General features: G+C 33.0%; 1 protein-coding gene and 1 long non-coding RNA gene across 2 annotated transcripts; both read right to left on the bottom strand.

Moving 5' to 3' along the window:
* Positions 1-562: 562 nt before the first annotated feature.
* On the bottom strand, positions 563-5,783 carry LOC135850077 (uncharacterized). The gene is made up of 4 exons (XM_065370792.1): positions 5,547-5,783; positions 5,174-5,238; positions 4,945-5,053; positions 563-4,831 (listed from the first exon to the last, which is right to left on the bottom strand). Exon 4 carries the CDS (start codon positions 4,710-4,712, stop codon positions 951-953), a length of 3,762 nt encoding a protein of 1,253 aa, XP_065226864.1. The 5' UTR covers positions 4,713-4,831; positions 4,945-5,053; positions 5,174-5,238; positions 5,547-5,783; the 3' UTR covers positions 563-950.
* Positions 5,784-9,034: 3,251 nt separating this feature from the next.
* Positions 9,035-10,918, bottom strand: LOC135850072 (uncharacterized). The gene is made up of 2 exons (XR_010559644.1): positions 10,279-10,918; positions 9,035-10,077 (listed from the first exon to the last, which is right to left on the bottom strand). It is a non-coding gene; the product is annotated as an uncharacterized LOC135850072 (long non-coding RNA).
* Positions 10,919-14,009: the final 3,091 nt, after the last annotated feature.

Here is a 14,009-nt window from a genome sequence, read left to right as displayed (position 1 = left end):
ATTTTGATTTTTCCCCCTCATTTTTGGCCTAAATTTGATTTTCAAAAATTCACCAAAAATCGAAAAACGCACTTTAGCACTTGAAATTTTGATAGGTAATAAATTTTTGCTTGATCTTTCGATCTACCTTTGTACAGTTTGAAAAATTTCGTGCAAGTCCTATGTTGGAACGAAAAATCTGCGATTTCGGCTGACCTGTCAATCAAAATGGCCGTCATTTTGTAAGTAGGGCCACTTTTTTTGAGTACAAGGGCTAGAAATGTTCCTTAGGACTCCCCCTTTAAGAAAAAAGTTGTCCCGGAGGATCGGCGGGGGGGGGGTGCAATAGTTCCTTAAGTGGGCTTCTCGACTAAAAAGCAAGACTTGGACAATTTCATAAAGAGCAGGACCTTTTGTAAATTATGGACAAAAAAGTTATGTTTTTTTTTTTACTTTGTCGGTAAAAGGGCGAGGCTTTTAGGCAATTTTTGGAAAAGTACAAACCAAGCGCATACTTTCGCAATTCATTCACCGACTAAATAGGTACATTGAAAAAAAAAAAAAAAAAAAAAAAAACAGAAAATGTTTTCAACAAATCTATAATTAGGTACGATGTTTAGACTAAACAAAATGAATTGTACCGACGAACAACGAAAATACAGCACGTAGAACTATACAATTTAAACAAGATTCGTTGAAGAAACATAAGATAGGTAAGTAAACATAATCACAATCAGTCAGTCTAATGAGCGAAAATATAGAACAGCACAAAAGAAATTAAAATTCCAATTCTCGCTTTCGTAAAATCTCCAATAAAATTCCTATCAAAAAGTGAAAACAAGTAACCTCGCACACAATATTAACTTTTCAACGACCTACGAATTAAAATTAATTTAATATCACATTTCGTAGCACATTTTAACAAATGGTCAACTTCCCGAAATTTGCAAACACAAATAATTATAGACCATCTATAAATCAACGCAGCTCTCAGATGGCCGCCGCTCACGCAAAAATTCTTCATCTTTAAAAATTCCTAATTTATTCAACTCGAATATAATTCCTAAAAGTTCATCCGCATAGTTCAAATCTAGCTCAACTGCTCTATTGTATATCCTAAGCAATAAATCATCGAATAGTCCTTCAAAATCAGCTTTTTCATCCACTTGTTCAACACCTATTCTACAAAAATACTGCAAACCAGACAAGATGTTTTCTTGCACAGACTCTTCTCTTAAACGATTAGCATCACATTTCTTTGCACCGGACAACAAACATATCATCAACGCAATCAGAAATGTATCATCATCCACAATCATACGTTTTGATCGCAGATTTGGTATATCTTTAATGATCTGCGCAGCAACTCGTACTTTAGTATGTGGTTTTTCGGTATCGTGTCTTGCAATATGGAAAAGTCGACGCTCCAACATACTGGCAATATTTGAAAACCCTTTTATGCAACAAGAGTCAAATTTGCAAGGTAGAAAAATACTCCATTCGGATACAATACCGTACGTTTTCAAAACGGTATCGAGGGTGAAGTTCTTGTATGGAGATGTTGTATTGAATAGGCAACTGATGAAATTAAACAAGTGGGCTTGTTCATCCATCGTCCAATTTTCATAATTAAGAATATCCAACTTTGAAAAAGCATTGAGAGTTAAAGCCACACTCAGAGAGTCAAATTCTTCGTATATATTCTTTCCTCTTTCAGCAAGTTTCGCAGTAAAATTTTTCAAATGTTTCAGCTCATCATCGTTCCATTTTTCACCATCAAAAATATTCAATCTTTGCAGCGCATTCAAACTGTTGGAAACATCCTGAGAATTGAATCCGTCTACCGTTGAATTACCTTGATTTACTAACTGAATAAGGAACTCTTTTGAACCTTGAATTTGGTCAATATTCCATTTAGACAACGCGTTCAAACAGTTGGAAATTTCTTGAGTATTGAATTTGCCGATGACTGAAGATCCGTGTTTAATTAATTCAGAGATGAATTCTTCAGATCCTGGTAATTCATCGATGTTCCATTTTGATAACGCATTCAAGGTACTGGAAATACATTTATGACTAAATTCGTGAGATTTCATAGTTCCATGTTCCATTAACTGAACGATAAACTGATTGGATCCTTCTAGTTCGTTGATATTCCATTTAGAAATAGCATTCAGGCTGTTGGAAATATCTAGGGAATCGAATTCGCCAATTTTAGAACTGCCTCTTTCTATTAAACGAACAATAAACTCTTCGACTCCTGGAAACTTCGAGATGTTCCATTTGGAAATAGCATTCAAAGTAGTAGAAACAGTCTGGCGATTGAATTGGTCAATTTTATAATTCCCCTGTTCTACTAACTGATCGATGAAAGCTCTACTTCCATCTATATCATCAAGATTCCACTTGGAAAACGCGTTCAAAGTATTAGCGATGGCAAGAGAATCGAATTTTCGAACTAGCGAGCTTCCTCGACTAACTAACTGAGCGATAAGATTCTTTGCGCCTTCTAACTCGTTAATATCCCATTTGGACAAAGCGTTCAACGTATTGGAGATCTCTTGAGAATTATAGCTGTCAACAAGCGAGCTTCCTCGATTCAGCAGTTGAGTAATAAACTGTCGAGCTTCTGGTAATTGATTAATGTTCCATTTAGACAAAGCATTCAAGCTGTTGGAAGTCTCTTGGGAATCGAATTCGTTGATTACTGATCTACCTCGTTTCACTAGTTGAGTAATGAATTCCCTGCTTCCTTGGAACTCGTCGATATTCCATTTCGATAAAGCGTTTAAACAATTGGCAACATTTTGAGAATCGAATCTATCAACCATGGAATTACCTCTTTTGATTAACTGGACGATGAATTTTCTAGAGTGCTGCAATTCGTCTACGTTCCATTTAGACAGCGCATTCAAGCAACTAGGAATACCCTGATAACTGAATGATTCGGCGATGATGTTTCCACGTTTCATCAACTGAACGACGAACTGTTCGGTTTCTGGGAATTCTTTAGTATTCCACTTTGATATAGCGTTCAAACAATTAGCTATTTCTTGAGAATTGAACCTATCGGATAATGAATTACCACGTTCGACTAATTGAAAGATGAAATCTTTAGATCCGGGTAATTTTTCGAGATTCCATTTAGACAGCGCATTCAAACAATTGGCGATCTCTTGAGATTGGAATACACCGACTGTTAAAGTACCTTGTTTTATTAATCGAACGATAAATGTTTCGGTTCCGTTTAATTCATCTATATTCCACTTTGATACAGCATTCAAGCTACTGGAAATACCCCGATAATCAAATTTATCAGCCAAGTGATATCCTAATCTGACCAGCTGAATAATAAATTCCTTAGATCCGTGCAAATTATCGATATCCCATTTGGACAAAGCGTTCAGACTATTCGCAATATCCTGAGAATTGAATTGATCGATCGTTGAACTTCCACGTTTTATTAATCGAACAATGAACTCCCTGGTTAGTTCCAAGTTCTCGATATTCCACTTGGATAACGCGTTGAAACTCTTAGCGATCTCCATCGAATTGAAATTATCGGCCAGGGAAACTCCCAATTTCATCAGAGTTATAATAAACTCTCTAGATCCTTGTAATTCTTCAGCGTGCCATCTAGACATAGCGTTTAAAGTTTTAACAACATTAATAGCGGCAAATTTATCGTTAGATGAGCTTTGAGAACTGAATCTTCCCGTCGATGAGCTATTATGTTCGATTAAATTGCTAATTAACTCTCTAGCTCCATCGAAATCGTTGATATTCTGCGTAGATAGAGCGCTAAGGCAATTAGCAACGTCTTGAGAATTAAAGCTTTCAGCAATTGAACTGCCTTTTTTAATTAACTGGTTATAGAAATCTCTGCCTCCGTCTAGTTCTGCAATATTCCAATTAGATAACGCGAACATACAGTTAGCAATAGATTGACTAGTGAATTTATCCCTGGTTTTATTTTCACAGCTGAGCAAAAAACTTCCTCGGTGGAACAACCGTATTATGAAAGATTCGAATAAATCAACTATTAGAACTTCATTGCCGTCTATTTGAACACTGCCTCTCCAAACATCAGTTCTGAACACATTCCATCTAGACAACGCTTGAAAGCAAAGCATAATTTGCAAAGATTTAAAATTACCAGCTGATTCATTTTTTGGATCTAATAAAACGTATCCTTTCTCCGTCAGCTTTACAATTAACTCCTTGAAATTATCTTGATTTTCCCGATTCCATTTTCTATCGAAAATATTCAGTTTTACCAAGGTATTGAAAGTGCCGGAAATTACTCCAGGTTCGACCGGACGAAGAGAATCGAAACGTTCCAACCAAACTTTAACGAAATCGCTTATCTCGCTTGTTGCATTTTTATCTTTGACGGACAATGCTTTTGAAAATTCTGTATGTGTTTTGAGGTTAGACGATGATTTTTTTGCGTTATTAGCACTCGAGTGATATAGTTTTTCAAAATAATCGGAGTGGTGTAGGTTGAGACGAGTTCTTGCAAAATTTACATTACGAGTATAGCACAGCTGTTTTGAAAAATCACTTTGATATCGTAAGCTCGATACAGTCACCGTATTATTTTCATTAATGGTGTAAATTTTCGAAAACGTAGCAAGACCTCGTGAACTAGGAAACACTTTATTTACAGTACCTTTATGTACGTAACACAGCTTTCTCGAAAATTGAAAGTGACTTAGTAAGATCGAAGACATTTCTATACCGGAGTGATACACGATCGTAAACAGCGTTGATATTGCAATCGATGGTTCAGCAGAAGCTTTTCAGTTGAAAACGGTTAAATTACCGTATACAGCATAACATGCTTCGATTCCTGTAACAAACACAGATATTTCATCATTCGATTTACATTTTAAGTTAATGAATGAAAATAATTCACAAAATAAAGCGAGTTGGACCAATAAATATTGAAATGAAAAATCTTACGTTTCTACGACTCTCTCATCTATCCAAACGCCGAAATGGATGAGTGAATGATTCTTAAAACGGTATCTGAATCAAAAAAGTCCAACTAATTCAACGATCTGGTTGAAAACTACAAACAGAACGTTAAAATGAAAACATGATTACAAAATACGAAACATTTTCTCAATTCTTTCTTCCGTTGAACATCGTGTACCATAATAAAGCAGTAAAATGTAAAATCATTACGTACCTGATGTTGAGATATTCAAATTTACGAAATGAGTTTCGATAATAATTGAATCTGATTTCCAGAATCTGTTGAGGACAAACACACAAACCGATATTAGTTATTGAATCAACGTATTATAAAATATGTACCAATAATAAAAAAAAAAAAATGTTGTATAATAATATTATTCCTCCAAATGAAAGAAATCAGTTCACTTCAAAAAATACTGAACTGAAAATTCATCGACAGAAGTAATTTCAGATCTTATTCCACTTACTTTTGGATCATGATTCGAGTGAAGGAAATTTTGAAGCAAAATTCAAGCAATAATTAACAGCTTAATTTAAAATAGGTACAATTAATTTATCTCATGCAATAGGGTTTTTTTTCTTACCGGCATGAATCATTTTCGCAACTTGGAAATACGATGAGAGATGTTAACTTATTCATACGCAAAATACTTTATGTTAGGGATGAGTTTTACAACTGTCAGCTTGATCCAATATATCGGTTGAATTCACTCACGTAAAAGCTTCTAAAGCTCAGAAAAATTTCCAATAATTTGAACTTGGCAAAAATGTTTTTCAAATTCAAGTGTGTTATAAAAATCTTATCACTGGAGACTGCGTGATAACGTGTGCTAGTTATAACAGTTCTTTCCTCAATGTAAATGGTGTGGAGCACGCACTTCTATTTTAATTTTAGTACTTCATGATGCTATCACTTCTGATGTGGAGCTGAGCGAATTCGGAGAGCATTATTTTGAATTTTTGAGTGCACAATTGCACATTTTGCAAGGAATTTTAGTGTATTTGAGGCTTGAGCGCGTTTCAGCGCATTTCAGTCTTTCAGAGTATTTATGCGCAGTTGAGCGTATTTCTATTTCAGTGTATTCAGCGCATTTGAGTTGACGTTGAGCACTTTGGGCGTGTTTGAGCCGTTGAGCGTCTTACTTACATACAACTTACAAGTATGAAGTATCAAGATTCAAGATCAACATTACTACTGAGTACTGACTACCGCTGGAAAATTGAACATTAAGCTTTTAGATGGTTAATTAATTATGTTTTGTTTTACCATTGTAATTTGTAATGCTGAAATTCTTCAAAAATGCTGAAAAAAGTTTAGTAACTCAGTAAGAAGCTGAATTTTTTATTTTCCATGATTTTCCTTTTTCCCAAACAAATTACCCATTATAATATTCTGGTTGAAAATTGAAATATAATTAGTGTTGGGCAAATTCGCGAATATTCTTTTTTTGCTTGCGCATGCGCAAGAATATGCGCATATTCTTGCGCATATTCCGCAGATTCTTTTCAAAAAATTAGAACATTATTGCTTAGTTTAGAGATAATCGGAAACTTTCCAAATTTCCATTGAAAAGGATTCAAATTATTAAGGAAAATTGGAAATTTATAAAGAAAAGTAGATGTAAAACTTGTAAATTGTGGAAAATTGTAGAAAAAACTTCAAATTTTTTGAAAAAAGTCATGATTTTTATTTTTTTGAGAGAATATTCTCCAGGCATTTGAGAATATTCGCGAATATTCGCGAATATTCTCAGATTATGCGCATTGAGAATATTCTCAGGCCAACACTAAATATAATATATTTTGAATTTCTCATGTAATTTAACCTCATTTTGATAGGTCACCCTCACCTCACCTGACACTTTCTCAATTATCTCAAAATCATGACTCAATTATGAGCTCAAAATTTTCCAAAAATGTTCAAATTCAATAATTATTTCAAAACATATTTTCGTCATAATAATATTCAAATTCCTCACGTAATTTCGATCCATTTCAATAGGTTGTAAGACTATTTTGGTTTTTTTCAATTATCTTAAAATCATAACTCAATTTTGAGCTCAAAATTCTCTAAAAATTTTCAAAACATATTTTAATCAAATTCAAAATATTTAAAATTGAAGAATTCCTCACATATGACATAATTTTGACCCATTGTAGCAATAGCTAGGTTGCATTGCATGACTCTTTTTCAATGAATTATTATTATCTCAAATTTATAACTAAATTTTGACTTTTGAGCTCAAAATTCTTCAAATTGCTTTAAAAAAATACATTTTTTTTTGAAAAATTTGAATTTTTCGTGAAATTTTAACATATTTTGATAGGTTGCAAGGTTACTTTGTTTGTTTGTTTGTTCATTTCTCATGCATTCAACTTTCAAACTCTCCAAAAAATGAAAAAAAATTAATGAATTTTTGGTCAATTTGGTCGGAAACATTGACTTAGTTTGGAGCAAATTTACCTTTTTATAGTATTGTAAGCTCAAAGCTGTAGATTCTAAGCATTATCACGTTTTTTCGTTTCTTATCAGGTAAACAGCCAATCAGAACTTTTTCTACATTCTACATTCTACGTAATATGGTAGTCTACGTCGATATTCTACTTATTCTACTTATTTTACATGTAGACGTAGAATAACTTATTCTACCTGTGGCTGTTATATGACAACCCTGCTGACTACTGACAAATTACATCGACTATCTACATTGATTGAAGTTTGAGCTTTGAGGTCGCTAACGCTAATTTATTTTCACAGCTTCGTTTCAAGTTCAAGGAAGTGTAGATTAAGTTTAGATTTTAGCACCATCTGACTCTGAGAGTGAGGTAGCCGGGTAGGTATTTTATTTTTCATTTCAATGGTTATTGGTTATACTTACATTGATATTTTCACTCAAAAGGAAAAAATCGAAAAAAAAATCCAACAAGTAGGTACGTCAACTAATTGCAGTTTGCAGGGTTGTACATGTTTAAAACAAAACTGTTTTAAACATGTTTAAATTTTAAAAAACATATAAAAAAAACAAAACGATGTTTTAAACAAAAAAAGCGGTTAAAAACAAGTTTTTTTTTTGTTTTGAACGTGTTTTTTCAACTCCAATTTCCTAAAAAAAAACATGTTTTTTCAGTTTTTACTTTTTTTGTTGAAAAAGAAGTGGATATGAATTGAATGAACTGTATTTTTAGGAACAAATTTTGTGTTATGATTGCAATTTTTCAATATTTCCTGAGCCCAATCCGGCCAAAACAAAATGAATTTGTGTTTAAAACGTGTTTTAAACACATAGTTTCGAACAAGAAAAAAAACTGTTTTAAAATTTTAAAAAAACGGGTTTTTGTGTTTAAAAAAAAAACACGTTTTTGTACAACCCTGAAATTGCTAGGAATACGTCTTTCAACTTTCAAGATACCTAGTAAAAAAATTGAAAATTTCGTTAGAGTTGAAAAAATGCACTCGATTTTATTCGATTTACATAAATATACTACGTGATCGAAAAATACACCGCCTCTAATCAGTGCTCTGCCTTGTATGTAGTTACATATACTATTTTGGTTAGACACTTAGACTAAATTTAAAAAAGCAATAACCTTAAGTAGACAGTAGAGCACCCTCATAACAAAATTAAGCATAAGAATTTCATTATTTCAGAGATTTTAGACGCATTTGAACGTACAAATTCAACTAATTCAGCGTATTTGAGCAAATTTCAGCGAATTTCAGCGTAGGTATTTGACTTTTGAGCGCATTTCATTATTTTATTTTCAGCGCAAATGCGTATTTCCGTGTTTTTCGTATTTTTTCAGCGCAGTTGAGCGAACGTTCACTTTGGCTATCGAAATCGAGTATACTCGATTCAAATTGGAGAATTAGGTACAGGTACACAAACCATTTGCCAATCAGTTTCAAAGAACGAAACAATCTGATTGGCTAATGGTTTTGGTTTGTTTATCCCTAATTTTCCAATTTGAAATCGAGTATACCCGAATTCCATAACCAAAGTGAACGCAACCTAGGTTGCTTAAGTTGCTGTTGTTGCTCATTGCCTCCAATGTAGAACAGACAAATACTAAGTTCAGTATAAAAAAGTTTTATTAGGGATAAAGTTATGGGCTACCAATTTATATTTCAGTATTTATATTATATTGACCTATGTTGTTGATGGCGTGTAACACACAACCAGGGATGAAAAGCTAGCTGATACCTATAGTATATCTTAAAGCCGAAAGCTGAAAGCTGAGCAGATTTTCGCACCAAGCCAAAAGCTAAAAGTTTGCAAGTTTAGTTTTTTCCAAACCAAAAGCTAGCCAAAAGTTTGATTTTTTAGCCTTTTCAAAAGTTTTTTTGCAGAATTGAATTCTCTAAATTCAGAAGAAACAAAAAAAAAATGAAAAAAATTCTGTTCAATTTTATTTTAATGCGATTTAATGAAATGAAAAAAAAAAGGAAAATAATTCTAGCAATGAATGTTATTCCACTATCACATTATGAAATCAATGCACCTGAACTGATTTTTAATTTCCTTTTTTTGTATAAATTGATGATGTATCAGCTGAAAGTTTAAAGTCAAAAGCTCGAAGCCAAAAGTTTAAAGCTAAAGCTTAATGAAATATAGGGTGAAAGATGTTAATTTGAAAATATAAGGGAAAGCCATTGGAAACTGAAAGTTTGGCTAAAGCAAGCCGTAAAAATCGAGATAGCCGAAAACTAAAGCCAAAATTTTTAATTTTGGGATTTCAATGCTAAAAGCCAAAAGCTGGCGTTTCATTTTAAGGCTCTTCATCCCTTCACACATTCAGTGGGTGATATGAGCGGGTTTTCATAATTACCAGTCACCTTTAAGCATTCATCAAAGATCCACCTAAGTGGAATGGACTGTTGAATGGGCTCCCATGTCGCCGATGTTTCATTCTTCAACTTGTATATTGAATAATTGACTACTCCATCTTTTGTAGTCCCAGCTACAAAAGTGAAGTCGGCCTTTTGTGAGGCAAAAATTTTTTTTTGTTCCTTAGTCTTGTTTCCATGCCTTAAGGCCACATTCAATACGAAGGGAGGAGAAGATTTGTTCCTTATTCTCAATATTCGGCTTGAATTTCTTGCTTCAAGTTCTTCATCTGCAATGAGAGAGAATATATGAAAATAAAATATAGTTTTTGAAACTTGAAAAACACCAAGACCCTATCTTCATTAGGGTACTATAGTACCTATAATTATTAACGGTGTATTTGAGTTTTATTTTAACGGAGTTTAGTATACCTATGTGGAGTTATGAGCGATTTGCAACCAATTTTCTAAAGCTATCATTATTCACTCACCAAATGAACACTTTGATACTGTCGGAATCGAATAATCATTTCCTCTCACAGCGAAACAACGACCCTCGTTGTCTCCAACTCCAAACTTTTTTGTAGTGATAACAGTTCCACGATCATGTACATCAATGTGTTTAAATACTGTGACATCTAAACCAATGGTAGTGTTCGCATAAGGAAAATAAGGAAAATAACTTTTCTCTGCAGAACCCAAGATTGATGATTTATACGCGACATTCCCATAACTGATTTTATAGGAAACAAAACACGGGTGGTCTTGACTGCATGTGTTGAAAACTATGACCAAAAAAGATTCATTTTCTGTGGAAATACTACTATTAGCAGGAGCAGCAATAACATTTTCATTGATTAAGAAGAATGCAAAAACTAATAGAATTAACATCATGACAGCACTAAAATACACCAATAATTAAACTTTTATACTCAAGTAGTGTTGAACTTTCCGAATGCGAAATTCTCAATTATTATCAAATTTTCAACTATTTTTTTACAACAATGAGAAATATTCTTATGAAAAAGTATATTATACTCGAACCATCTCGAACGAAGATAACTTGTATTCCAGTAGGTAAGTACCTATAAAGAATGTTACTCCTAACAAGTGGCTTCGTGCTGGAGGGTATCCAACATGATGTTTACAGTGTGCTGATTGGTCAAACATATAGCGCTTTAGGTCAAACTGGTTCTACGCTGGTGGAGCGAGAGATTATTCCAGGTTCAATGTGCTATACACACAGTAAAAACACGGTCGTCGCCACTTGTAAGCCATCAGCCAACTACTTCGCAAAATTTATACCTAACCTAATCACTCTTGAAAGTAGTTTGCTAGTATGTATGTACAGGGTGACCAGAAATATCGAGTACCCCAACCCAAAGAAAGTTTTTCATTAAAATTTAAAAATATGGGTTGGCAACGTGAAATAGATGCATATGATTGGTGGAATGTTATCTCTCCAGTCCAACAACCAATCATGTGCTATCATTATCATTCACTGTGACCAGCCAAAGTATTTTAGTAGAAAACTTTTTTAGGGGTACTCGATATTTCTGGGCACCCTGTATCTATCTAATAGGGTACCCAATACCTACTGATTTAATCATTTTTTAAATTGCAATTTTTTTCTCAAAATTTGTTCCTAACACTTCCAATTTTCAAGTCTGGCAAAAAGTAAGTTAATAATGAAAAATTTGCTCATTTTCTGATAAATATTACTCACTCCTGTAGTCCAAATAATGGATAATTATTGACTTTTGTTTTTTTTCGCCTCTTTAATTTTAAGGATAGGCAACTCCTCATGCAACATAGTGTTGTTGACCACCTATCATCGAACAACCTGCATTTTTTAATATACCTAGGTAATAAGTTTACAAAAATTGAATGAAAAAATAATTTAATTTTTTGGTAGTTACACGATTCTTTATTTTATTTGGTGAAGGTATTTACCAAAGTTTCAAACAAAATTGTACAAAGAGCTCTAAAAAAAATGGAGGAAAGTTTCCGGGCTTGCTTTTCACACTCTGTAAAATAAGTATGTAGGTACCATAGTTGATAATCAATTATAAAGTATAACAACAGTTCTAAAATATAATATAAAAAAGAAGGTATCTAGCGAAATATATAAAACACCTTGTAAAAAATAATCACAATACTTACCTACTCAAACGAAAATTTATAATACATATGTACGAAACGAATTACAAAAAAATAATGAAGTTTTCTAAAATAAATTTACAATTTAAAAAAACCTCTTAAGGTAGGTACGTATGTACTTAATTTAAAACGAAATACCTACTTTCGTTGACATAGCCGAATGGAAATGGACAATTGTCAAAAGCAGTTGCAAGCATTGTAGGTATACGTAGACACTTTATTTTTTTTCTTCATTTTTTTCGTATTTATGCGCAAAAACTCTATATGCACTAAATTTTCTCCAACAACGATTCCGTCTCGAAGAAGCATCTTTAAAACAACAAAAGAACGGATTAAATAAAATAAAAACAATAGTCAAACCATAAGCGAGTACAATAAAATCATAAAATATTGCTCTAAACTGCATTCAACATCCTACACATTGTCGTATTTGTAATTCCTATCCTACCATTTAATCCATTATAAGCAGAATGGTTGCGTAGCAATTTGTCGCACACATTCATAATTTGAGAGAGGAAAAAACCACGCGTATCAAATCAACTTCCAAGGACATGAATCAGACGTCTTTATAGTCTTTACTGAGCTTTCTTCAAACTGCATTCAATTTTATAAATTCCTTTTAAATATGTACTTACCTATTCTAAAAAAAAATTTAAAAAAAAACAAGAAATATTTTTAATAAGTAGGTATCCTACGCTTTACTCCTTTAAATCCAACCATATTATATGCTTCAGTTTTGAATTCTTTAGTTCTGCACCACAGCATAAGTATAAGTTTAGTGATAAGTACCAATTTTACAAACTTTCATTTCCTCAGATGGCTTCATCATCGGCGATGGCTAACGGTATTTTTTTCCCCAAAGCGTCGACTTAATCGTTTTGGACTATCGTGAAACGTTCAACACAGTAAATGCCAGTAAAAGTTTTCAAAACAGCGAGACTATCTGAGAACATAATGATAGCTTAATAAAGAATGAAGTTTACTAATTACCTACTTCATCAGTGGTAAATATCAACTCCAAGTGGTGCGCTAAATAGCATCACTATAAGATGCAAAGATTATTCCCCAGAGTGGCCAAAAAGTCATTTTATTTCATTAGAAAAGCTTTTCATTCAAGCGCTGGTATTTCTGCTAAGCACGTAGGTATATAGTAGATAGGTTAGGTTAGCTTTACATATGAAAAGTAAACTACACAATGGTGTCTTATTTTGGTTAGAGACAATGATTAAATATCCTCGCTGAAACAAATACAGCAGGTAAACCTTTGCGGATAGTTTTTCGATGAATTAAAAGGCCATTAGAAATGTACAAATAATGTAATTTGTTACTCAATGACAAACCTCATTAAGAGAATAAATTTTACAATCTGGTTATCGATTACTTTCAATTATCTTGCTACCCATATACTTATTTTACCTTACCTGTGATGTTTCTCAATGTATTACATTCATTTTTAGCGAGGGTATTTCCATTAAGTAAGCAACTACAACCTACGCGGATTTTTGCCCAAATGCGTAGGTTCAAAAAGAAATGTGCTAATGTTATTTTTGAACCTAGATTGTTTTCACTCTTTCACCGTCACATCTTCAAATAAATAGATTTGTTAGCCTTTTTTTTTTGGTTTTAGTTTTTCTTCTAAATGAGCTTAATTATTGAGATTTCTAATATCCAAAAATAAATCTGCAGGGATAATCTTTCGAATCGTAGATGTGTTTTTGACTTTAAAATTGAAAAATTTTTAACGTTGATTCGTTGAAAATTAAAAATTGGCAAGTGCGAAATTGAACTTTTGAGGTGAAAGCTCAATTTTGATGTGATAGATACACTGATACAGTAGGAATTCAAAATGGGATCTCAAATCAACACCTCTACTCCAGCCTAGGAGACATAAATACCTTCAAGTTTGACCAAAAATCAAAATGAAGTATCGTTTAAAAGACGATGAGTTTGAATATACGACTCTTTTGATCACTTCTCCTCCCCCCACTCCCCCAATACACACTGAAATATGGTCAAAATACTTTTAAAAAATCAAAGACACCAACGAGACGAATTTCAAATG

The sequence above is a fragment of the Planococcus citri genome, chromosome 1 (genome assembly GCF_950023065.1).
Source record: "Planococcus citri chromosome 1, ihPlaCitr1.1, whole genome shotgun sequence".
Taxonomy (NCBI): domain Eukaryota; kingdom Metazoa; phylum Arthropoda; class Insecta; order Hemiptera; family Pseudococcidae; genus Planococcus; species Planococcus citri.
This window is presented reverse-complemented; position numbering and strand designations above follow the sequence as displayed.

Bases quoted from the DNA above. Each gene is read 5' to 3' on its own strand.
- LOC135850077 (XM_065370792.1), bottom strand. From the start codon at position 4,712: ATGTCTTCGATCTTACTAAGTCACTTTCAATTTTCGAGAAAGCTGTGT.